The sequence below is a fragment of the Zingiber officinale genome, chromosome 6B (assembly GCF_018446385.1).
Source record: "Zingiber officinale cultivar Zhangliang chromosome 6B, Zo_v1.1, whole genome shotgun sequence".
Lineage (NCBI taxonomy): Eukaryota > Viridiplantae > Streptophyta > Magnoliopsida > Zingiberales > Zingiberaceae > Zingiber > Zingiber officinale.
In genome coordinates this window covers 6,934,584-6,961,862 of record NC_055996.1, presented here as the reverse complement: position 1 = coordinate 6,961,862, position 27,279 = coordinate 6,934,584, and the positions used below count along the sequence as shown (strand labels likewise).

General features: G+C 36.1%; 2 protein-coding genes across 2 annotated transcripts; one reads left to right on the top strand and one right to left on the bottom strand.

The window, feature by feature from the left end:
- The first annotated feature begins 981 nt into the window (after window positions 1-981).
- On the top strand, window positions 982-4,723 carry LOC121991829. Its single transcript, XM_042545884.1, has 3 exons — window positions 982-1,160; window positions 3,870-3,985; window positions 4,104-4,723. Exons 1-3 carry the CDS (start codon window positions 1,050-1,052, stop codon window positions 4,555-4,557), a joined length of 681 nt encoding a protein of 226 aa, XP_042401818.1. The 5' UTR covers window positions 982-1,049; the 3' UTR covers window positions 4,558-4,723.
- Window positions 4,724-12,255: 7,532 nt separating this feature from the next.
- Window positions 12,256-26,478, bottom strand: LOC121991828 (endoribonuclease Dicer homolog 3a-like). Its single transcript, XM_042545883.1, has 25 exons — window positions 26,120-26,478; window positions 25,718-25,898; window positions 25,477-25,590; window positions 24,537-24,671; window positions 24,344-24,413; window positions 24,035-24,099; window positions 23,797-23,928; window positions 23,531-23,683; window positions 23,272-23,407; window positions 20,630-20,735; window positions 20,367-20,556; window positions 20,118-20,278; window positions 19,302-19,520; window positions 18,926-19,191; window positions 17,273-17,544; window positions 16,588-17,093; window positions 16,410-16,504; window positions 15,371-15,600; window positions 15,062-15,271; window positions 14,261-14,737; window positions 13,890-14,171; window positions 13,472-13,798; window positions 13,160-13,349; window positions 12,939-13,053; window positions 12,256-12,750 (listed from the first exon to the last, which is right to left on the bottom strand). The coding sequence occupies exons 1-25, from the start codon at window positions 26,218-26,220 to the stop codon at window positions 12,555-12,557; spliced, it is 4,929 nt and encodes a 1,642-aa protein (XP_042401817.1). The 5' UTR covers window positions 26,221-26,478; the 3' UTR covers window positions 12,256-12,554.
- Between the last annotated feature and the right edge of the window lie 801 nt (window positions 26,479-27,279).

The following is a 27,279-nucleotide window of genomic DNA, read 5'->3' as shown; positions in this document are numbered from 1 at the left end:
ACTATATGATTATGCTTAATAATTATGATGACCTAACGATTTATGAATTTATGAATTTTTTTTTAATAAAATAATTTTGAATTATATTAAATAATGACAAACTGTAAATCAAATTATGAACAGATAGTTTTTAATCATGAATGGTAATTATCTTAGAGGGTTAAAATTAAGGATTAATCTGTCAAAACCATTGAATCATCTATTCTAAATTGTTAAACCCTCGAACTGTCAAATTATCGGTTCAAAACCCCAGATCAATCTATATAGAACTCACTTTAAGCTTCTATAATTGTTTGCATTTGGTTTCTTCTAAATGAGGATCATCTTTTCATATCATACTAATCAAATAATCAATAAGTGTGTTGAGTTTCTACCTATATAATTGTGGCAAAAAGTAATTCGCTCACCCAACGCCTCCAGAGTTTCTACCTACATAATGTAAATATGCAAGAAAGTTATTTTGGATAATATTGTTAAAAATAAATGAGAAGTTAATTACATTATCTTTCTAAAGAAAAAAAATGATTAATCAGGCTGGATAACATCGAGCCTGGGGTGATCGATCTGGCTCTACGAAAATTTTTTACCGGTCACCAGGATAAATCGGGAAGCGCTCGCAGCGGGCAGCCCAAGAGTAGCATCCTTTAGTTGCGTGCCTCATTTGGAAGAAAAATTCTTGCAAATTTATCATAGTTGGGGTTTAAATCGCGTGTGCCTAGGTAACAATCTAGATGCCCTACCGTTGCACAGGCTCAATTGGTAGAAGAAAAAAAAATCCTATAAATGGGTGAAAAAAAAAATGTAATTATCAATTTGATACCTAGAATCTCAAAAAACGGGCTTCCTGCAATATAAATAGGTTTTATCAGTAATTGGGCCAAAGCCGAAGTTTATTATTTGATTTTGCAGCCCAATTTAAATAAGAGTGGTAATTAAGAGGCCCAAATGCCTTCGGACTGGGCTTCACTGCAAATGAATTAAAAAAGAGGACCTGAAAATCGATCCAATTAGGGTGCGAACTGCTTCGCGTCCCACACGGCGGAAGCGACATGGACCACGGCTGCCGGCGCCCGACGGCGGAGGAAGTAATCTCCCGGCTGAAGGACGACGGCGACTTTGATTCCCTCCGCCTCAAGATCATCCGCAAAGTTAAAGAAAATGTGAGTGTGTTGGGTCCTTTCTTCACGATCCTGGGGTGTTTGGTTGCGAATTTAACTCCCTACGAACTTTCGTTTTGGATTCCCGAAAGTGCCTTTTTGTCGATTACTTGGAACCTTGACTTTTTTCGGCTGTTAGGAGGTTGTTGGTATCTGATATGGGATGGCTTGAAATTTCGTTAGCTCCCCGCATTAGGGTGCAAGGATGAAGAATCATCCCAAAAAAATTAGGGATTTTTTCCCACTTTAATATTATGTTGTCACTATGTCGGTGGAGTGGGAAAATTCAGTGAGCTAGTCTTTGCACACAACTCTATAGTTTCTGTGAGGAAAGATACAGATATTCTCTTGTTCATTCATTGTTCTCTGACCATTTCATATATCGGAGCCTGACCCTTCAATTTATGTTTCGTGATCCACCTTAGTAATTTTGTATTCCCATTAAACCACGTCAGTATAAATGTAACGACAGATGATCGGAGCCTCACATTGATGAGATATAACTGTGACAGAGTCATTGTAATCCTTGCCATCTCTTGCAATTTATTATGGTTATGAGCTAGGCTTTCTGAATAGTTACTTTTGCATTCCAGTGTTCCCTAAAAATAGCATATTAATCTAGAAAATGATTGTTTTGATTCCTGTTAATAACATATCTTACTTCGATGGAAGATGGAGAACACTCTGCATTTTTAATAGTGTACCACCGAGTTACCAGATGAGTAACCTATCTAGCTATTTAGGACATACTGCAAGAAGAACATGTCACACTGCATGAGGATATTGTTGAATCATGTCACTTTATTCCATGCACTAGATTGAAGTTTTAAGTTTCTTGTGGTTGCTTTCAACTGCATGTCTATGTGCTGAGTATTTGCCTTTTGCAATCTAGTAACTATGATCCCTATTGTCTAAGGATCTTTTTCACGGGGGATTATCTTTTTGGTCTAAAACTATGGATATTGTTGGAATTGAGTCTTAGTTTGTTGTCTCTATAATTTCATAGGAGTCAGCTACTCCAAGTCAATTATAGATTTGTGTCGGTGGAATTTTTAATGGGAGTATCTGGTGGAGCCACCAATTGGTTGAGCGACAACCCTAAGGAAAGACGATATTTAAATTTAAATCACAAATCTGAACCAGTAATTAAAACAGGTGGCAAATAAGGGATCAAACTGCTTGTGAAGCAAAGTTCACCACGCAATAATTCATGCTAAAAAGACATTGGAATTTGGACATTGAGCTGACACTAGGTGTCACTCTGATGGAGTAAAGGTCTCGAACCTTCCAATTACTTTTCCACACAAGGAACCAACTGTGATTTAGGGAAGTAACCTACCATGGAAAGTGAAGAAAATATCAAACTTTAATCCCAGCTACCCAACCCAGAGAGGTATCAGTGATTAAGAGCCACTTCTGATATCAGTGATACCAAGCATGAATTTCACTTATGCTGTTTATCTTTCATGTATCTAACCATATTCATCATTCACCGAACATTATAAACTTGTGAATATCCTTTATTGTAAAATGATACCTTTCCAGTCAGGAAACAATGTATTTGGAGATCTTTTTAAAGTGATCTGTCACATGATAATATTGAATTCTTTGAGAAGAGAGACATGCAGGTAATTATTACTTCACTAGAAATCTTCCTCCATAGGTAAAATTCTGCAGCCCCTTTATGTTCTTCATTTTCTAGTCTCGACAACTGGACAATCACAAGATTGTTTTCATCAAAGAAAACTTTCTTGTTATACTAGATGATCTACTTTCCTTTGAAAAAGGCAGTTCTTTCTATCAGATTCTCATGTAACATTGTTCTAGCATAAACAATTAATCTGTAGAAATTCTGTATGCTTTTCCTCTGTGAGGACTCTAATCTACAAAGTGGACAAGTTGTTAATTTAAATAGTAGATTTCAAAATTTTGTCGGAATCCTTGAACTGACTTTGTCTCTTGATAAAAAACAATGTCATATTCTAGGTGAAAATGACTGCCCATAACCTTCTAATCAAGGGAAAAATTACAAATCTGAGCAAACTTCATGGGACAATCTGAAAAGGTTCGTAGCTGTGAATTAACCAAAAAATAAAAAAAATTACTCAAAACAACATAAAAAGTTGACTTTTATTATGACGGTCTCAGAGGAAAACAAACTTTCTGGTATTTTATGAGCTCATATCTATTTTGTCACTTTAGTCCCAGAAAAATGAATTTCTTATTGTGTGTGATGGATGAGTAGGGTATTTGATTTTTCACCTTTGATTTTGCTGATAAATCATTAACATTAGTTCACTGTTTTGTGCATTTGAAAGAAAAATAAATCAGTGAATAGCATATATGATCTTGTACAATCTTTATAACGCATAGACTTTGTATTCTACTTGCACATGCATGGGTTCCATGAATAAATTTAGTTACATGTCCAGTCATTATGGTTAGACTTGATTTGTGTTGTTTACCCACTAGATTTAGGAAAAAATTTGTTTGTTTGACTTTTCTTTTCTTTCCATCTTTTTTTAAAAGGAGATAAATAATAAATATATGCATAGACTATTATGTATAACATAATGCTCAAATATTTGCAAAATGACATCTCTTACTACTGATGCATGCAACACCATTGAGAGAATTCATGTAGGTTCGAAAGGTGGGCTTCTTGTTCCATTGTTTTTTCTTTCCATGGCTTGATGTGGAACCTTTTGACAGGAGGAACTACGAAACAGAATTGTATCCGAGGTTAAACAATCCGTTGTACTTAATGAAGATGACTCTGAGAAAATGAAGTTAAGAGAACTTTCTGATGCTATTTATCAAGAGCTTGGGTAAACATATAGATGACAGTAATTCTGGTTTATTGTTCATCTCACTATTATACAAATGTGTGATACTTGGTTTGAATTTTCATCTAGAGGTTATCTGAAACTAATGCCATTTATGCAGAAGCAAAATTATGGGGCAAATTTCAGATGAGGTTTGGAAGATCATCAGATCATCTGAGAATGATATCAGGGGGACGGTGGAGGCTGTATATGATAGAATTGTCAACCCAAAAGAAAAGAAACAGGATACCTCTTCTCCCCATAAAGCACCACAAAGTGATGGAAAAAAGGGTCATGATTCCCTTGTAACACCCTCAACAAGTGAGATTAATGTATCTGATACAAATGAACAGATGGAAGCACCGCCAGGTTTTGATTCTACCGATTGGCCGATCAGTAAAGTAAAATCTGAACCAGTGCTCCAAGGCAAGCAACCCCAACCATCAAATAAAGATCCCAATCAGGCAGAACAAGTTGATAGTCTACCACCTGGCTTCGGTCCAGTAGCTAAGTCTCCCATCCGTCCAATTGTTGTCGCCGATGAGGACCCTGATGTTCCTCCCGGTTTTGGGTAAGGATCCTCCAGCTAGTTCAATGGCTGTTTTGATGAATTTTAGGATAAAAAGAATGTTATGATGTATCCATTCTTCACTGTTATCATTCGAGATAAACCAGTCTCAAAGCTGCAGTTGTATATGTAAACTATAACTTGGATAAATTTAGCGTTTATGCTGTTTTTTATTTGCTGTAACATACATGTATTATAGTAATCTCCAGATGGACATTTTACCCATCTTGTGAATGAGAATTACAAGCTCATTTGGCTCTGAGTGCCTTCTCATTGAGTCTGCCTGCAGCAACTAGTAAATGAAGTCAAGTATTTCGCAGCCACTTGATTAGAGTTTATAATTTAAAATTTAAGATTTAAGTTATAGTATTTAAGGTAAAGAAATTTAAAAAAAAATATTATACGTGATGCTAAGCACCATAAAATAATTCGGTAACAATCCTTTTGTTATATCCAATATTTAATGATATGAAGTTTGTTAGTTTAAATTTATATAATTGACTTTGTTATCAAAGTAATCCAATTTAAATAAGTTTTCCGGTTAATATTATTTATATATTTATTCCGTTCTAATTTATAAAATGTTTGACTTAATACTCAATAATCAAGTGGCGTTTATCAATTTTTCAGGTGTCAAGGAATTATACCAAGTTAGATTGCAAGAACATCCTCCCTTCAAAGTTCCCACAAGTAACCTGCATCTTTCAAAAGGTCACTAAAAAATCTTTCTTTTTAAGATCAAATTCCTATACCTGACTATTATAAAAATCAGGGACAGAAAAGGTTGGGGCTACGACAATCAAAAACATACAACGAAAAGCCACATGACACACATGCAAGAATCGAGAAGAGAAAGCACTTAATCAGAAATAAAAAATATAAGTGCTACCTATGTGGACAGGAAGAACATTTTGCTCGAGAATGTCCCAATGAGAAAAGAAATATCAAAAGAGTGGCAATATTTGAACAATTGGATATACCAGAAGATTGTGATATTCTATCTGTCCAAGAAGGAGAGAACCAAAGTGACGCTATCTATAGCATATCTAAAGGAGAGGATGATATGGACGACTTAAACAGGTCTATTCAAACCCTTCACCTTAATTCCATTTATATGTTGGGACAGATAGATGATGGTTACAGGCCACAAGTAAAGGTCTCTGATCAACAATCAAGCTGCCTACATAATTGGAGGTTGAATGAAAAGATACTACCCCACAATCTACAATATGTACTTATTGTAAAAGGTCTACTCTTCAAAGAGCGAGAATACATTGCCCCGAGTGTTCTATCACAGTGTGCAACTTATGTGGACTATACTATTTCAACAAGGAGGTACCAATAGCACCATCCCCTCCAACCCCCTTCTTTCCACAAAACCTTATACAAGAACAAATGTATTATATCACCTGGTGCGAAGGAGAGATAGAATGCTTACAAAAGGAAATGACCTATTATAAAAAGCAGCTCGAAGAATTATTATTAGAAAAGGACCTAAGGGAAGAATTTCAGGCCTTAGAAGAAGAAGAGGAAGCTGCAAATATGCTCCTCGAAACAGCAACCAGCAAGACTATAGCAACAGCTCCAAGCCCAAGATTAATAAAAAAATATGCTATATAATCTCACAGTGGAAATCGATATTCCAGGAATTCCAAAAATTTCTTTAAAGGCGATATTAGATACTAGAGCTACAACCTGCTGCGTTGACAAAAAGTCAATGCCAAAGGAAGCACTAGAACGAAATACCTTTGAAGTCAGCTTTAGCGGGATTAATTCTTAGCAAAAGGCTAATATGAAACTGAAGCAAGGGAGGATGACTATAGGAGACAATTTCTTCAGAATACCATACACTTATAGTTTTCCCATGGTACTGGGCGATAATATTCAGCTCATAATTGGCTGCAACTTTGTATGAGCTATGCATGGAGGACTATGAATAGAAGGAAATACGGTAACATTCTACAAAAATTTGACAACTATAAATACCTTACCCTCCATTAATGCAGCAGCAATAGAAGAACTGGAATTGGAAAAAGAAGAATACATACAAATCAAAGAAATGGTCAATTTTTCAACCAGGAAGACCAGCTTTGCTGCTCAAACATCTTAACAACCTATTTACAACGAACGAGATGAAGAAATACAGAACCAAGAGTTAATAGCAGTATTAATTAAAAAGGCAGATGATGTTTTTGAGGAAGTAAACATCGCTACTAATCCTGACACTAAAGAAACCAGTCATCCCTACTTACTGGTACACAAACTCTCTCCCTCTACAATTATTCCGTTTCGAAAAACTTCTGGTGTTGCAGGACTTGACTTAACTACAAGTGAAGAATGTGTGACCCCCGCCCCCGGCCTCAGTATGGAAATACCATGGGGAACCTATAGAATGATAGCCACAAGATCAAGCGTAGCATTGAAGCTTGGTCTTGATATTGGAGTTGGAGTCATTGACAGTGACTACAGAGGCGAAGTCAAAATCCTCACCTTCAATCACTCTGCTTGGAATATCTATATTCATAGAGGAGACTGTGTTGCTCAACTTATTCTGGAAGATAGTGTTATGGCAAATATCTATGAAGTACAACAAAGCCTGACCCCGACTGATAGAAGCACTGAAGGTTTTGGCCTAACCTTACAATGGTGAAAATCAACCTTTTCATCTAAAACATCAAAAGGAAGATGGGATACCCTGGGAGAACCAAGTGGTAAGTTTGATTACTATGTTAATTATGACATTCCTGCCCCTCTTCCAGATTTAGAATTATCAGCACCATCATACGATGATGAACCAACAAAATTTCAGACACCAAATTTGCCCAAGGAAGCTGCAGCAGTTCTTGTTGAGGAAAGTGAACTTCCTCAGACTACCTTAGAGCAAGCCCATGCAGGAGAAACAAACCCAGGGGCCACTGTTCTCCGATCCATGGAAACTACTCCAAGGTATCTTGATCTGGAAGATGACCATATTCAATACATGGCCTCCATAACAACACTGTGGACAACGCCAATATGAGATTCTTATGATTCTGATTCAGAATTATGGACCAACCCATTCGCAGCAGAAGGTGATGGGGAGACATCTCATCTACTTGCGGCAGGCTGTGAGATGGAATACCTCAGTTTGCGGTGATTACTAGAAGAAACCCCTAATGAATCTCAACAAATTTATTCAACAAGCATTGTTATATCATCATATCAACCTCCTCAAGATGCGGCAATGGGACCACCAAGATACCCTCCTGCAAGAGCTCAAGAGGATCCATCTATATTTCAGCCCATCTACGAACAACAACCCCCAAAGGTAAAATTTCGAGGAGGAATGAATAATGAGCTATCGACACTACCATCAGCCCAACAACAAAGTGGAGCTCTATTTGTTATTTCAGAATAGTTGGGATTGTTCGATGATGCATTTTCTCGCTGGGAGTCTATAACCAAGAACTATGTCTCAAATCAAGTCTTCACAGATACAAGGATAAAGTGGAATTTATAGAAAAGTTTTTGGGAGAAATTGAAAAGATAACATGGGTACAATGGAGAATGAGTTACCCAACAGAGTATGAAGCTCTCACCCAGACTAGAGAAGGAAGGGAAGGAACACAAAATATCATATCCCAAATGAGAAGAGTATTTTTTGCAGAAGATCCCGCTCAAGGATCCACCATTATCCAAGATACCACATACAAAGATCTTGAGAAGCTTTCATGCGATAATGTGAAAAATATTATTCAATATATCAATGATTACATGAGACTAACTGCTAAAACAGGAAGGCTCTATGTAGGACCAGAACTCTCGGAGAAATTTTGGTTCAAAATGCCAAGAGATCTAGGCAATCGAATTAAAAAGGTATTTGATGAAAAATATCCCGGTTTGACAGTGGGAGTATTCTCTAGAATTATTTTCGCGCATAAATTCCTAGAGCAGGAGTGCAAAGATGTAGCCTTCAAAAGGTTACTCAAAAATCTTTCTTTTTACAGTCAAATTTCTATACCTAGCTATTATAAAAATCAGGGACAGAAAAGGTTGGGGCTACGACAATCAAAAATATACAAAGGAAAGACACATGATACACATGCAAGGATCGAGAAGAGAAAGCACTTAATCAAAAACAAAAAAAATGTAAGTGCTACCTATGTGGACAGGAAGGACATTTTGCTCAAGAATGCCCCAACGAGAAAATAAATATCAAAAGAGTGGCAATATTCGAACAACTGGATATACCAGAAGATTGTGATATTCTATCTATCCAAGAAGGAGAGGACCAAAGTGACGCTATCTATAGTATATCTGAAGGAGAGAATGATATGGACGACTTAAACAGGTCTATTCAAACCCTTCACCTTAATTCCATTTATATGTTGGGACAGATAGATGGTGGTTACAAGCCACAGGTAAAGGTCTCTGATCAACAATCAAGCTGCCTACATAATTGGAGGTTGAATGAAAAGATACTACCCCCACAATCTACAACATGTACTTGTTGTAAAAGGTCTACTCTTCAAAGAGCGAGAATGCATTGCCCCATGTGTTCTATCACAGCGTGCAACTTATGTGGATCATACTATTTCAACGAGGTACCAATAGCACCATCCCCTCCAACCCCCTTCTTTCCACAAAACCTTATACAAGAACAAAGGTATTATATCACCTAGTGCGAAGGAGAGATAGAACGCTTACAAAAGGAAATGACCTATTATAAAAAGCAGCTCGAAGAATTATTATTAGAAAAGGACCTAAGGGAAGAATTCCAGGCCTTAGAAGAAGTAGAAGAGGAAGCTGCGAATATGCTCCTCAAAACAACAACCAGCAAGACTATAGCAGCAGCTCCAAGCCCAAGGTTAGTAAAAAATATGCTATATAACCTCACAGTGGAAACCGAAATTCCAGAAATTTCAAAATTTTCTTTAAAGGCGATATTAGACACTGGAGCTACAACCTGCTGCGTTGACCAAAAGTCAGTGCCAAAGGAAGCACTAGAACGAAATACCTTTAAAGTCAGCTTTAGTGGGATTAATTCTCAGCAAAAGACTAATATGAAGCTGAAGTAAGGGAGGATGACTATAGGAGACAATTTCTTCAGAATACCATACACTTATAGCTTTCCCATAGTACTGGGCGATAATATTCAGCTCATAATTGGCTGCAACTTTATACGAGCTATGCATGGAGGACTACGAATAGAAGGAAATACGGTAACATTCTACAAAAATTTGACAACTATAAATACTTTACCCTCCATTAATGCAGCAGCAATAGAAGAACTGGAACTGGAAGAAGAAGAATACATACAAATCAAAGAAATGGTCAATTTTTCAGTCGGGAAGACCAACTTTGACTTTCAGCAAAAATTTAGCTCATTATTAAAGGAGCTAACTGATCAAAGATATATTGGGGAAAATCCCCTACAACATTGGGAGAAGAATAAAATACTTTGTCAACTGGATATCAAAAATCCAGACTTTATTATTGAAGATAGGCCTCTTAAACATATGACGCCCCAACAAAAGGAGACTTTCAGTAAGCATGTAAAGGCATTACTAAAACTTGGCGTAATTCGGCTAAGTAAAAGCAACCATCGAACTACAACAATCATTGTCAACTCAAGAACAACAGTTGACCCAAAGACAGGCAAAGAGGTAAAAGGCAAAGAAAGGATGGTGCTCAACTTTAAACGCCTTAATGACATTACACACAAAGACCAATATAGTCTCCCAAGCATAAACACTATCCTAAAGAAGGTCAGTAATAGTTGTATTTTCTCTAAATTTTATTTGAAGAATGGCTTCCATCAGGTAGCTATGCACCCCGACTCATTTGAATGGACAACATTCTGGGTTCCAGATGACCTTTATGAATGGCTGGTGATGTCATTCGGACTTAAAAATGTCCCTACTATTTTTCAAAGAAAAATGGATAATTGCTTCAAAGGTACGGGAGAATATATTGTTGTATATATTGGTATTCTCTCCTGATAAACAAAGTCATGCACAACACCTTAGAAGTATGCTAAGTATATGCAAAGAGCATGGACTTGTGCTAAGCCCAACTAAGATGAAGATCATCGTCTCTAAAATTGAATTTTTGGGAGCAGTAATAGGCAATTGCAGAATTAAGCTACAACCACATATTATTACAAAGGTTGCTGATTTTAGAGATGAGGATTTAAAAACCACAAAAGGTATGAGATCTTGGCTTAGACTATTAGATTATGCCCAAAATTATATCCCAAACCTAGGAAAGTTACTGAGCCCCCTCTACGCCAAGACGAACCCTAATGGAGATAAAAGACTTAACAAGCAAGATTGGGATTTAATCAGGCAAATTAAGGAGAAAATTCAAAAGTTACTAGAGTTGGAAATTCCACCCAAGAACTGCTTCATCATTCTCGAGGTTGATGAATGTATGGATGGTTGGGGAGGGATATGTAAATGGAAAAAGGCCAAATACGACTCAAAGAATACTGAAAAAATATGCGCATGTGCAAGCGGAAAATTCAACCCTCCTAAATCCACAATCGATGCAGAAATCCACGCAATCATAAATTCTCTGGAAGCTCTAAAGATTTATTTCTTAGACAAGCCCGAGTTGCTCATTAGAAGATATTGTCAAGCAATAATAAGCTTTTTCGGAAAAACTTCCAATAACAAGCCTTTGTGTGTCCGCTGGATGACCTTTGCTGATTATATTACTGGAATATGCATTTAAGTTCAGTTCGAGCATATTAAGGGCGAAGACAATCAAGTAGCTGATGTCCTCTCACGACTAATCAATTTACTTATTTTGGCAGAATGGTTGATCCAGGAAATGGGCCGACTGGGACTGGTAGCACCAACCCTACAGGAGCTAGAAGAACGGGCCAACCCAGAGGCCCAAGCCCACCTGATGATGGCCCTCCAAGCCCTATCCACTTCGCTGAGCAATATCAACAACAACTCAACAAGCTACGTGTCTATCCAATCACATTCAAAAGAGACGAACAGATACGACAAAACCTGCACAATCTACAACAAAGAGCAGCTATCCAAGCCACTAACACCCTCCAACAGCTCCGTTTACTCCACTCCCTGAAAAAATAGGAATGCCAACAACTATGTTCCAAAGATAATCGGTGATATGACTGGTACCCTGTCACCAAACAAATTGATGAACAACTGGCACAAACCTCCTATATGCTTCAAGACGTTGTTAACAGAATGAATTTCTTCCAAGTGTAACATTCGCAGAAGTGTTGGACCCTACTACCTAAAGTAAGATGCTCGTGATCTATAAAGAGACATCTGTGTGTTGCAAAATATCTAAAGTAAGATGCCCGTAATCTGTAAAGAGGCATATGTGTGTTGTAAGGTATCTAAAGTAAGATGCCCTTAGCTGTAAAGAGGCATATGATGCATTCTTATCCAGACAAGATGTGACGATGAGACCCCTTGTGCACCTGGCATCTTCTCTATAAATAAGGATGCTCACTACCCTTGCAAAGCATTCAAGCGCACTTTGAGCTTTACTTAGGAAAATTGCAAAAGCTTGTAAGATCCTATTTGAAATAATATTATCTAAAAGTTCTCACCTCCTTATTTCTATTATTTCGCCTGTTTTTATTTATCCTCACCCGCAATCCCGCAAAATAAATACTAATTCCTGGTAGCATATGAGAACATGGAATCCTTTTGTTCCTTCCTTGACCAAAATATTTCAGTAATAGCTCATAAGTGCAAAGTGACTATTAGATCAAAATGCAGTATATCATAAATTTAACAAAGAGGCCACACAAACTTACATTGTGAAAGTGGCAAATTGCATCATAAACTAACTGGCCTACTGAGGGCCCTAACCTCCTACTTTAATCTAACAACCTAAAATACATATCTATAAACAAGAATGATTTCTGCATCAAAATTCACACCGACCCTTCTTCTGTGGGTTGGTCTACAGACGAGACTACTGTCATAAACAATGATACTTGGAACTTAGAACACATACTTCCCATCATATGGCTCTTTATTCTAGCACAATACTACACCAACCATCTTTCTCGAGCTCGTACAGTGCTGCCAATGCAGCAGAGTCTTGTGAACTTTTCTTATCAGCACGCCGTTCTCCTGTGAGTTCAAAAACGTTCACATTCGGTATGTGCAGTGTTATGCTTGACACAAAGATTTGATGGCTTTTGCTCTGAGCACATGTATCCAACTCACTGCAGCATAAAAGATGTAGGGATAAAATTTTTTGAGATAGAATATTAATCATTCTGATAAATTATTTCTAAACAGATGGCCATTATAATTGGCTATAGCATGTGCAAACCAATGTTCGGTCCAATTATGCTTTTCATACATCAACATATAATCATCAATTCATTATTAGTAGAAATTTCGAGCTAACCTTGGCTTCCACTCTTTTGAATCAAAGGTAGGCATCGGCCACTTGCATTTTTTGCAAAGTTCATAGAGGACCATCCGAGGCCCTCCCTTCGTCATTTTAACCGTCAGAACACCCACTGTAAAGAACAAAAATTGTTAAACTCCAACAATCACTAATGGAATGATAATGCTCGGAAGGTAGGGTAACCTCACAACGAATGAAGAAATTAAGTTTGGTAATACCTGATTTAATTGAATCTGGATAACAACTATCTTGGGATTCAATCACTTCTTTATGTTTTGACGGTGTAGAAATCACCTCTGGCATGGTAAAATTAGAGGCCTCCTTTTCCACATATTCGCTCTGGTTTATAATGTTCTCTTCAGCTTGCTTCCGTTTGGAGGGATATCTGGAGTGTAAAAGTCCTCTTTCCTGTCATTTGTTAAGAAAACTTTTCTTCCTTAAAATCTTTTTTTTTTTCTTTGTCAAAAGCAATATGGAAGAAAACAGTAGACAGAGCTTAAGAAGCAAAAGCTATGAAGAAAGGAGCATACTTCCAGGTCCTTCAAGAGCAAAAATGCTGCTTGTCCTTTAGCAAGTTTTTTTGTCTTCTCGCAACCTCTCCTCACCAAGAGGACATCCTTGAGCTGGACCTTGAGAATAGCAACCACCGTGTCACCTTCAGTTGTGATTGTTGTGTACAAAAAGTAACCATGATGGCTACAAAGTTCAGTAAGTTCTCGTAAAGGCGGCAACTCAAGGTTATTTGGAGTTACAATAGGAGAGAGTAACGGTTGGAAAATTTCCCATACTCTACTCAGATCAAGCTTTGTATCTATTAATATGGCACCAGCAATACTTTCAACTATATCTCCAAGGACCTACGACAAAAACACAACAAAATACTAAAAATTTATCCATGAAGAATATATAATCTTTTGTTTAAAAAAGTTAAGCAACCTAAAAGCAAACCTTAGGTGACTTAGATGAACCATTCAACAAAAGCATGTGTGTTTTAGTGGATGAATCCTCGAGTCTGTTGGCATATTCTGTAATTTGCTCTAACAGAAATCCAGAATTGTGCTGGAGATGTTGGTGAAGCTTATGCTTGATGGCTACTTGAGCAAAATTTTCGTTATTCACTGATGCTGACCGTAAATCAGTTAGCTCTCCAGGATCAATATCTCTATAGCATTGAAAGAGATGCCATGTAATGAGTACGTCTAAAACGGAGTCACCCAAAAATTCAAGTCTCTGAAATATTGAAGCAATTCAAAAAAGAATGGGTTGATGAAATGTTCAAAAATAGAGTAAAATATTTGCAAGAGAAAAGAATAAATTACCTGATAGCAAAAGCAGGCTTCCAATTCTTGCTGAGATGCATGAGTAACAGCTTCAAGAAGAAGACCTTTATTGGAAAATTCATATCCAATCTTAGATTCCAAAGTATATAGGTCGTCAATTTTTGGGTGGTGTGTCCACACTGATGCACTCCTTAGAGCTTCCTCAACCATTTGAGGATCAATTTCAGTTTCAATTCCTAGCCACTTCAAAACTACAAAAGCAGCTGGTAATCCACCACAAACATAATATGCACCAATTAGACCCTCAACGCAATCTGATATCGTTTTTGAACAAATCCACCTGTGCCCCTTATCACATGCCTTTCCTATCACCTTAGACTTATCATTATCTGTATACATCATTTTATTTGGCACATCATGATCATCCACTCCACATGTACAAGGAACAGGATGCAAAGAAAGCTGCCCAGGGGCAACCCATCGGCGAGGATCAAATGCAGCATCCCTAATGTATCCCTGTCGAGTGAAAAATTATAAAATCACATAAGAAAGCTGCAATGCATTTGGAAATTTGTACTACTCAATTTCAGCATATATAACAAGCTCAAAGTGATATTATTCGTTTATGTGCAATTAAGATTGATGGGTGACCAAGTGCCGATGAGTGATCAATTAAAAGGAAGTGTAAAAAAAAACTTCACAGAAGTTATCGACTAGACTAGCATAGCAAATATAATGATGGATGAGTATTATAGCAAACAAGAACAAGAAAGCCATAATGCAAAGAAAATTGTTCAAGGGCTAAAAAGAGAGTCATAAGACTAAGAAAGACATCTCTACCTGTATGCCACGACTAGTGCCTAAGCTATGCAGAGTAGAATTCCTGATTATTTTTATCCTGTGTGAGGAAAGTTGCCCCTCATGTTTCTCTAGAAATTTCAGAAACAGATGACAACTCACTGCATATTTCAAAACAGAGTCCCCTAATAGTTCCAATCGCTCTAGTGAGAAATCTTCGCAGCATCGCTGTGTTGTAATTGCTTCCAAAATCTATGCAAGATCATTGCAATGACATTTTTCAGGGATCCCTGAAAGTGTCCAGAACTATTGAAATATTGTATGAGTTATGAATATCAATTAATACCTTACCAGGATGCTTGATACAGAATCATTAGGAGAGTAAGCAATTTCCTTCCTTAGTTGGCAGGCTAGCATCAAGGATTCTATTCGGTACATCAAAGAAGGTAGCAAATAGAAGGACTTCAGAACCTCCAATGGTACATCAACTCGAACTAGAAGCTCTGGGGGCATGTGGACATGATTTTGTGGTTTACTTATAGTCATCTTTATGCCACTAAATCTTGTTGAATCACAATCATCTATACACATACAGGTAATAACAAATAATCTGGTTACATGACATTGGAAAACAGATTACTTAATTCAACCAAAATTGATTATAACCTAATTAGACAACACAATTGAAAAGGCTTGTAGATACCATAAGCTGAACCAATCTTCTTAGCTTGTGGAACAGGAGAGAAATATTAACTAAATAACAAAAAAAAAGCTCCTAAGTCAAAAAAATATGCAGCCATTAATTATATGAATAGGATGATTTGTAATAAAAATAATAATAATAATACAAAAACCACATGCCTCGACTCTCATCTATTCATAATATTTAGGGCCAGCTGAGAATAAAGCATCAGCAGACATACTCATGTGAATCTGAAACCTCTACAACCACAATAGTTACATTCTCGTACAGACATTTTTGAAGAGAACAGGTAAAAAGAGAGAGAGATTAGTGTAGGGAAAAGCAACTAGTTTGTGATGAACTAATATATCTTCAAAGAAATAAGTAGTGCATCAGTATTGATAACAAAATAGAACAATATGGAATAGTTAGTACAGTGACAATACTGTAAATTAAAGACATGCAAGGTTTCCTAGTTCCTACACTGAAGAAATATAAACAAAGACAAACATCTTCCTCTTGTTGAGCATTATGAAAATTAATAAAGAGAAAGAAGTCACAAGGAGTTGTAAAACTCCATCCTCACAAGCTTAGTCCAACAAATGGCACTACAACAATGAATTAGAATCTAAATGGTCCATAGATATTAGAAACTCAAAAGAGGGTTGCCTCTAGCACTCATACACAATTATAATGAGAAGAACAAACCTTCAGTTGACTTTGAAGCTAAAAGATTGTGGGGATTGTGGCTGTTCTTCAACAATAATAAAGGCTGGCATGAATATTGAAGCACAATTCCGTACCTATTGACCAAAAATTCCTTATAGCCAACAAGGTCATGAAAAATATATGGGAAACAATGAACATCAAGCAATAAATCACCTACTTCTTATTAAAGTATTCCGAGTAGGTACGAAATTCTGATGATTTCTCAGATAACCCTTCAAATGCACTATCAGCAGATGAACCAACCACCACCTTCAAAACAGAATAAATTCTTCCTGTATGAATTGCCAAGACTACCACATTTTTTAAGTTCTGAGGATCTGCACATTCATTAGCTAGGTGGATCACGTTTTGCATAGAGAACATTGTCTCAGAGCAACCACACCTATAATTGACAACTGGAATGTTTGCTCCGGATGAGTAAATATCTCTCATGAAGTTTACAATTGAAGCAGTTGCACTTATCGCATTCCAATTAATGCTTATTGCATCATGCTTATCAGCAGAAGGTTCTAGCGGTAAAAGCATATACATATTTGATGTATTCCACAATGATCTACCATCTTTGAGTAAGAATTCTCTTCGGGCACCAGGCGAAGATCTTGTAAATAATTTCCCAAACAAACCATTGAAAAAGAATTCCTGGAAAAGTTTTCCTTGCACTACCTGGTAGAAAAAGAGAATATTAGAAAAAACCATCATATTATATCATATGGAGATTGTGAAGTGAGTGAATTTGTATAAGCGCCCTTAAAGTGTATATTATCTTACATTTCTATCAAAAAAAAAAAGAGATGAGAATTGCTTGATAAAAAAAAAATGAACAGAATTTCTGTCAGACACACCTGCTCCTTGTCCAATGAAACAAGTCCACATGGAGAAATATAGGCTTTAACCATTTTGTTACGTAAATACAGATCCATTTCCATACAGGCAACATCTTGATCTAAACTAGCATCAATTAATAGGACAAAGGGGGAATAATTCTGTCCGGGCTGGTTGCACAGAAAGATAAACTTATAACCCTGCAGAGTAATTCCAGCATTTTGGAGAGCCCATCTTCCTGACATAGCAGTGACTACAGTTGTTCCATGCAATTCTTTTCTTTTTGTTGTTCCTTTAGAGAAATGACAACACGTTACTTCACAAAATTTGATAAGAAAATTATTGATGATGTTGATTTATAGTTATTGACTATATGCAGTATGAAATTCATGAAGAATAAATGAATCGAGTACAATTTCATAAACAAAACATCTAAATTATGAAATAATATATCAACATACATAACACAAATTACTTATGCCAACAACGTATGGATTTCAACTCTCAATATACCATATGCCTCACCTGAGAACTTCCCATAAACATCAATATAATTTACACAGAGATAAACTATGTTTACCTCCATTTATGGTTGCTCTAGCTACGTTAAATATGCATTCATCGATATAAATTTTATAACATTCATGTTTGTAATTCATCATTCCTATATATGCCAGAACTGGCGGTCTAAGTGAGGCTGGATATTGAAACCAAGACATTCTTCATTCATTTCAATGGCTATGTGATCTGTTTATTGGTGTAAACGAAATGGCAATAAGCAATTTCATTTCCATTACAATAATTAGTTATTTATGCTCTATATTTTTAGAATTATTCTTGACCACAAAATTAGTACTTCTTTGGATAATAGACTTACAGTTGCACAAATGCTAATGAGAACTGGAAAATCATTATGTTGTCTTTTCAATATATGGTAAGATTATAAAAAATAATTTTGGATAAGTATTCTCTAAGATAGACAACACCAACAACCAAAGTTTTTATCCCCACTAGGTGGGAGGACGGCTATATGAATCTCCATACACCATTAGGCTAAATTCCTAATATATCCTCATTTATATTCAAATAAATGTTAATCATTTTATCGTTGCTAATCTTCTTTGGTCTCCCTCTTCCTCTATTAATGTGTGTATATATCATGGTCTCGCATCGCCTAACTGGGACATTTATTGGAGGCCTAAGTGTGTGTCCATACCATTTTAAATGTGTCTCTTGGAATTTTTCCTCAATAGGCACAACCTCAACTTTTTCTCTAATATTTTTGTTTCTTATAATGTCCACCTTCATATGTCCATACATCCACCTTAACATCTTCATCTCTACGCTCTCATATTTTACTCGTATGTTAGCTTCATAGCTCAACATTCAACTTCATATAACATAGTAGGTATAATCGTTGTTTTGTAAAACTTCTCTTTAAACTTTGGAGGTATTATTTATATACAATTAAATAACTTAAGTTGGTAGTAAAAGATTCACCAAGCTGAAACTATCACATAAAAATTCAACGATTTCTTGGGCATAAAGAAATCACCATTAAAATTGAACTTTTTAACATTTACACAAAGCAATATAATTATATGAAACTAGCAGGTTCAGTGACAGCATACGTACATAACTAAACAAAGCAATGTGAACTGCATAGCACATACCTGCACCTTCAGCTGATTCTTCAATTATATCAGTGCTCACACCATCCAAGTTCTCTTCAACACAAGGAAGAAGATGATCATCAAGTGCTCCCAATTGATGCAACTTTTTGCAAGCCTCCAGGCATGCAAGCTTTTTTGCTACATGTGACTTTTGATTCACTGGACCAACAACTGTCTGAATTGCAGCAGCCAGAGGCAAAGTTAATGTGCATTCATGGCACCCACCGTAGAAATTGAATGTGAACGTTGGTTTGGGAGTGTAATACCTGGATAAATTATCAAGAATAGGCAGCAATTAAGAGGATTGCCATGAATTCAGAACTATGTAAAATAAGCAATAACAGAATAAATATGGCTGGTTATGAGAAAGTCATACTTGTCTCTTGGAAGACTTTGACAATACAAGTTTATGAGATTGACACTAGAGTCAGCAGTAACGCTTGCTCCAGTTGAATCAACATAATAAGCATATACTTCTTCTTTATTCTGCACTTTGGGAACAAAGGGTTCTTGCTCCCTTCTTATCGAAGTATCAATCATGGAGTGATTGCTCCTGATGATATCAAATAACATATCTCTCTGCTGCATGTTGCCGCTGGAGAACAAATATCAAAAGTTTGTTAAACACTTAAAATTACTGATTTTAGTATATCAGAAAGTAAAATTGAAAAATAAATGTGTGTAGCATGATAATGTTATGGTCTTAAATTCTTAATCGCATTCATGTAGATGGTACTATGCATGTGCGTTCTGTTCGGACTTAGTAGAGATATGGGTCATGTATCTTGGCTATTGGTGGTGGGTAGAAGTAACTAACAAGCACTGAACCATCATGAGTCATGAGAGTGATGGAGTCAGTACAGTTTATTAATGTGTAAGGGTGTGTTTAAGCAAATAAAAAAAAATAGACAGGGGTGCTGATTTATGCCCATTTGGTATTCTGCTGTTCCATTTTCCATGAAATCTCTATGGCTGCTCCAGATCAGCAAATCCTTCCCAACAACCACATAACCAACATTGTTGGGGAATCACTCTGAATCCACAACGAAGAAAATCTAAGAAATATTCTGAGTACAAAAGGCAAAGGCAAAGGATCAAAAATCACAGTAATGGAGTTCAAATATAAACTTTCTAGAGACTATAATGAACAGGATTCGCACAATACAATATTCATTGTTCAAAGAAGCAGTACCGTTCAAGCATGATAAAATAATGTGAATCAGCTTGTCGAGCTCGACCACAAGACTGAACATAACTACGCACTGTTCTTGGTAAATCAAAACGGATTACAGATGAACAATCAGGTACATGGATACCCTCTTCGGCCACATCAGTAGTAAATAACAATTGTATCTACAAAAAAGATTGGACTTGTTTCTTTATAGATCCAAGAATAGTCATAAAGATTTTCAAGAAAGGTCATTATTTGCAGTTTAGATACCTTTCCAGAACGAAACAAGTTTAAAGTCTCCTTTTGCATTTTTGGAGTTAGTGCATCAATTGAGGAACCACCACCAGCCAAATAAGACACAGTAAAATGTGACAAATAACCAATTTTCTTCATAAATTTTTCCATTACTTTAGCAGTGATAATCCTTTCAACAAAAATTAGGCAGGGAACTTGATTGATCCTGCAGAATAAATTAGTAAGCTGAAGTGAAGGTTTTACAAGAAGATTAGAGGAATAAAAACTTCTTCAAGTACCTAAATGACTCAAAGATTTGTAGTAATTCGTATAGCTTTGGAGAGATGTAGCCTTTTTGTACAGCTTCTAATGATTCACTTTCAGTCTTGAAGAGAAGCATTGAATCTGTAATAATTCATATTGAAATAACCAAGAAAACACTTCCATCAAATCACTTAAGATTTAGTTTTGATCATTGAGATTTCTTTATTGATAACCATTATCCAATTGCATCACCAAGGCTGCAGAATATTGTTTTGGAAAAATGCAAAGCCTATCATAAAAAATTGATAAGCTGAAGAAGTAATCAATTTCCATCAATGGATTGACAGCTTTAATATTTGATAAACTCTCAAAAGTCAAAAGGACCCTCAATGTTACTTCACTACAGTTGAAATATTATCACATACTTATGAAGCACACCATAAGAAAGCTAGGAAGCAGCTTTAGCAAGAATACAGAGGTATCTTAAATGGTTATGTATGCAAGGTAAAACCGCGTACAATAGTGGCGTAGCTAGGATTTTCAACAAGAGGGAGCGAATTCAATAAATTTAAAAAAAATGAATACAACAAAATCTATAATAAAAGTCATATATTATTTCATATGTTTTTTAAATAACACTTTCTGAGATTTCAGGTTTTGAAAATACCAAATAATAGCTTCATTATCAAATGTATCAAACATATCTTGCTCAATATATGGTACCAAACAATCATTTACTGTATCATCTCCCAACCAATTACAAAGTGAGGTTTTGATTATTTTCATTGCTAAAAACACTAACTATAGTTGCAATGGGTAATAGCAATACTAACTTCAAAAGTAAATACACCACAGAATACATACGATATTTCTTCAATTAAACCATCATTTTAGGAAGCTTACTTCGTGTGTCAAAAATAAAGTTATCAAGTTGGTGCTCATTTGTAAAGGGCATATTAGTCCCACTTCAATAAAATACAAACTGCAAGGAGATTCTTGGATCACAAAGAACGTCAGTCTGACTTGTAAAGGTCAGACGACAACACCATACTGATAAGGAACCACTTGGGAGTAAGAAGATGACATATGAGCTCAATACCCCAACTATTCACTTAAAGTATAGAAATTTTGGAACTTTTCAAGATACTATAATGGATTAGCATAGTAACATACTGTCTAGTGTTACCCTTTAGTTTAGCAAAAGCATATAACAACTTCCATATTTTTAATACAGAAGTTTGTGCTTAGTTCAACGTGTGTTTCAGATGATACCCTAGTGTTACACCTTAAGAAAGAAATTTGTGTACCAAATTTTTATTAGTAGAGGAGAATGTAATATACAACATTTTAAACACACATGCGCGCGCGGGGGCACATATATATATAGGAGAAGAGAGATCAAATTAATAAATTTAAGACATAATTTAATTTATCACGAAAGAAAATATTAAAATAATTAACAATATGTAAAGAAATAAATATATAAGAATACATAGAATTTTATTGGAATTTTTCAGAATTTAAAATAAAATTTTAAATACTTTAATGGGATAAATCGGTTAGGATTTAGGAAAGCATGTTTAGGATATCCTATTTAAATGAGTTGATTAAATCATAACCCTAAGTTTAGATGATTAAGAACTATGTTTTTAATTAAAAGTTGTAGCCTCACCCGTGCATCTCCACCACCATCCCGTCATGCTTGTCTCATACTCACGCGCTCATTATCACCACTGCACCAAGTGCACGACCGTCGTCGCCACCAATTCCGGCCTCCGAGCAGCCGCCGCGAACAGCCCTATCCCCGGCAATCATAGCCACTACTCTCGGAATTTTTAGAATCTCAGGAGGGGCATCGCACCCCCACCCCCAGATGGAGATGTCAATCCATACAATAGATCCAATGTGGTCCAACTGTTCCCCGAGACATGCATTAGTAGTAGTTTCATGCACCGGTTACCTTTTTTTTATTCAGTTGTGTATACAATTTTTCTAGGAATTTAATTTGGACTGACAATTCACCAATTAAGAATAACTATCTTTAGTTTTCCTTCTTTTGAAGTAATAGGTTTAACAGATATCAATAGGTAAAAAAGGCTTGGAACAATATTGGCTGCTGACATGCGTACACCACAAGCATGAGCTAAACAGTAATAGTATATCCATGATAGCGGCCCCAGTATGGCGCATGATAGCAGACTCTAGGGGTCTACTTCACTGCAAAAGGTTCCAAATTGGATGACATGTCATATATTTAGATATTTAATATTTTGAAAAGTGAATACCAGCCAAAATGAATTAATATACTGAAAAAAGCAACACTAAAGTAGATTCTTGGAGTCACTGAAGAAATTGAGGTTACATGGGAAGATAAATCAGACAATCTGAAAGGATAAGAAAATGTCTAAAATGCACAAGCACATACAAGGATTAGTCAAAAAAATTCAGCAATAGGGTACTAGCTAAGTGAAATTGTGACATTAAAACCAATAGGAAAATTGGTCATTATAAACTTTTCATCTCTTTTCTACATTAAACTAATGCACTGTTAAAAGTTAAGGAAACACCAAACAGCAGAATCTTTATTAACAACCAAATAAACTAATGTTCAATTGAAAGTAAAGATCACAGTGGTTTCAGAATATGTTGATATAAGAAAGTACAAGTCTGATATTACCTTCTGAAAATATTACTTGAAGGTTCTGTATAACTTCCTCGAGAAAAGATTTGCAATGAGCTACATTCTCTGTGACAGAGTTGCATCTCTCAGTAGAATTTGGAGAATCTAGAGCATCTCTACAGAGCTTAGTCGCCTATCGCAATTAAATCAATTAAAAAAAATAGATCACTAAAAAGACTAAAAGAAGGCATGATCCATGTTAAATCCATAGAAGTAAAAAGATGCATGTGCAATAGTGAAGATGTAACTAGGTTACCTCAATAGCACAGATCAGACCAAGCTCATCCAAGCAATGGCAAATTTTGGCACAGTAACTAGAGAGATTCTTTTTTGAAGCTTCAATAATGTCATCAGTGTCCTTGAACTTGCATACTGTTGAGTTCTGCAACTGAGCAACTGAGGCATCATACTGAATAAACATAAAAGGAATATATAACTATCTTGATAAGCAAAGTTTAATATAAAAAAATGTAAAATAGGCACAATACACATAAAAATAAAGGAGATGAATGTGTGCCATACCTTATTCAACAATAGCCCAAGCTCTGCTTTCACATCATCATGGACAAAGAGCTTGGAGTCGAAGTATCTAGTCACTTGTATAGCTGAAGGAACAAACAGTTCCATCTCACTTCTATCTGCCACTGTATAAATCTGTAAAGAATGATATAGTAGTGAGAATACAACTGGCCTAATTGATGCATAAAAACATCTTAAGATATTAAAAGAAAGAAAAGGACTAAATTCTGAACATTTTGACCTTAGAATCAAGAGTGAGTTCCAGCTCCGATAATTGGTCTTCACAATCTGCAGCTGATGCTACACCTGGCATTAACACAAATATCATTAGCAGATTCAAAGCAGTATCCAACCATTAGAAGCGATTTCTATTTGAAACATTACAATGAAAATATTGCATTAATCTTAAGCAAAGAGATGCACTATCCAAATATAGCTTGTGGAATTAATCTATTACATGCCAGTCTAATATGGAAAGAAAATACCACAGAAACCATATAAAAATAACTAATCAAAGACAAAATTCCCTCTTGAGTGCAAACAGACCAACCTTTTCTGATAACTGGTGATGCAGTCATCCCAAAAATATGTGGTTTAACTACAGACTTGTGATAAAATTCCTGTATCAAGAGCCAGAAGTAATTACAATATGAAATGCCCAAAAGTCCTGCATCGAGCCGCTTGAAATTTGAAATTTAAATATCTAATCATTTTCCTCTCTTTTTATTATTATTTAGCAATACCTTCATTAGCCTACTGTAAGGATGGTTCCCCCATGCATGATGACACTCGTCAATTATGATTAGGCACACAATATCAAAAGTCAGAAAAGCTTTCCTCAGGGCATCTAATAAGACCTGTGGGGTCATGACCATTACCTGAAAATCACATCACTCTGTTATTTCATGAATTGCTGAAAAGCAAGAACCAAAGCAAAACCTAGCCAAGTGGAAAATATGCCAGCGAAATACAACTAAAGTGTATGAAACACCCAAAGGAATAGCAATTTTATTGACATGAATGCATTTACAATAATGAGTGTTGAACATCCTAATAGAAAGTGGTGCAAAATAAAGTAATACATTAGGCTCATATGTCTTGAGTTTGTTGGTTATAAAAACCATTTAAAACACAAAGGTATATTGATCCAAACAAACTTTAACCATTTTCTTCTCATGAAAAGCAAGTGTAGGATAAAAGACACATAAAAAAAATACAAAATAAGAGAAAATACTAATAGAAAAGCAAAATCTTCTCTGCAGGTCAATTAATAATCATACTCAAAATATTTTAGAGGGGGCACAAATTAACCAAACTAAATGATAGATAATTTTGCAATCTCCTGCATTTTTCATGTCACTTGTGCAGAAACTAGAAACCTGTGCTAATGATAAACCAACTTTATAGGGACCATATATGACATGGTAACACAAAAAAGTTCTAATGAATTTTGAAGCTTGATAAAAAAAAGTCCAAGTAGTGATGATAGCAAATGATCAAAATCAACGAAAGTTTTAAATAGATAATGCCGCCTACATCCTAAGCTTGAATTTTTGGAACTTATTGCAATAAGACAAGTCAAAGGACAAGTATAAAAGGCATGAAATTCGGGGAGGAAAGGAAAGAAGTATGAAAAAGCAGCCAAGTTCCTCATAAATGCATGATGAGAGAAATAAGGTTTACTTGGTAAGTGGAAACTTCCTTCTGCCAACAATCAATGTTCCACTCATCAACTCCTCTAGCTCCACAGTAGTATTGTACGTCAAGATCAGTGTGAGTCTCTATTTCTTCGTATTGCTGTAAATGAGTACACAAAAAACAAGCTCCTTATACAAAAAAAAAGTAAAATTAACCAAAAATCCACAAAGATCAGACTGTTTCCACAATGTAAAATTGTTCAGTATGCAAAACAATGAAGCAGTACCTGCATGACAAGGTGTACAGTTGGGGCAAGAAAGACAATGGGCCGCCGGTCTCCTCCGTTCTTTATTTTTTTGCCAAAGTGTTGTATTAACATGACAGCGATCATGGTCTTCCCCGATCCCGTGTCCAGCACTGCGATCGTGTTCCGCTGCAGCGCCACTTCGTACACCGCAAGTTGGTAACTGATACAGAATCAACCAAATTCGAGAAATCAAACCCCGCACTTCTTCGGAGAATGAATACAAAACATACGCCACGCCCAAATGAAAACAAAAAAATAAATAAATAAATAAAGGAATATTTTTCCTTGCTTCTTCTTGGAAGAAATTTAGAACAAGAAACTAAGAAAGAAGATTTTTTTTTAAAAAAAAACAGAAAATGAGAAGATCTAAGATGAAGCTACCTTCTGGGCTCAAATTCTTGGCACTCCAACCGCTGCTTCTTAGGCGGCGCCGACAGCCCTTCCTCCTCCGAAGGATCTCCGGGTCTCTTTGAGCATTTCATCGATTCCGCCCGTCGGAGGAGTAGCAGCGAAGAGAATCGACAGAGATCGCCAAAGCCCACCCCCTCTCTCGCTCTCTCCCTCACTCGCTTTTTGGTAGAAAAGCATAAACCTAAAACCCTCAAGGACAGAGAGCCGTTTATTTCGTGCTTCAATCGGCTTTGGCCTGCCAATGAAACTACTTTATTCGTTTCGTAATCGTATCCTGCTGCAGCAGTAGTAAAGCTGTAACCTCCAGCCAACTGATAATAAAGTAGCGGATTTGTAGATGGTTCTATGTTTAATTCGATAATCATCTGTTAAATATATTATCCCGGGACCATACTGTAATGTTATGCCCTCAAACGGATAGATCTAAGGTTGGCACACTTCAGAAAAAATTTTCTCCAGTAAAACGAGTCTAAGAATATTGATCGTTTAGATAAATTTCTATAGTTAAGATATGGGATGTTGTTATATGAGGTCTTAGGATCAAAATTCGATGTGATCGAGCATAACCTCCCCCATGTCTTGATCATTTGTACTAATGACTAGTAGTCATCCTTGATTTACCTCCTCCGTGTTGGCATAGAGACGGGTTGACGGGGGCGCTGGGTCAGTTCGAAGAGCTAGATATTTAAATTATAAAAAAAAACATATAGCCTATAGTAATATGCCTATAAATCATAATAAAATTCATCCATAAACTAATCATGGTCGGCCCTAAGTCCGGATAAAGGAGGAAGATTACGTTAGGTTGTCAATCAATGTTAAAACTATGACAAATGTTTAATGAATGAATTCATTAAACTATTGTCTTAATGCTAGGTTATTCCCCGAAAGAAATGTGTTGCAGGGCTCGACTATAACATCTCGGCAAGGATCGCTACATCTTCAGAACTTGAGTGTAATGCTAAATATGCAAGAGTTCGTGTTGCAGGGTTTGACTGTAACGTATCAGCAAGGACTGCTACATCTTTATGAGAATTTGAGTGTAGTGTTAAATAGGCAAGATTTCTCACACTGTAGGTTGGATAAAAATAAATATAATAGGAAAACTAATAGTCTAAGATTTAGAACAT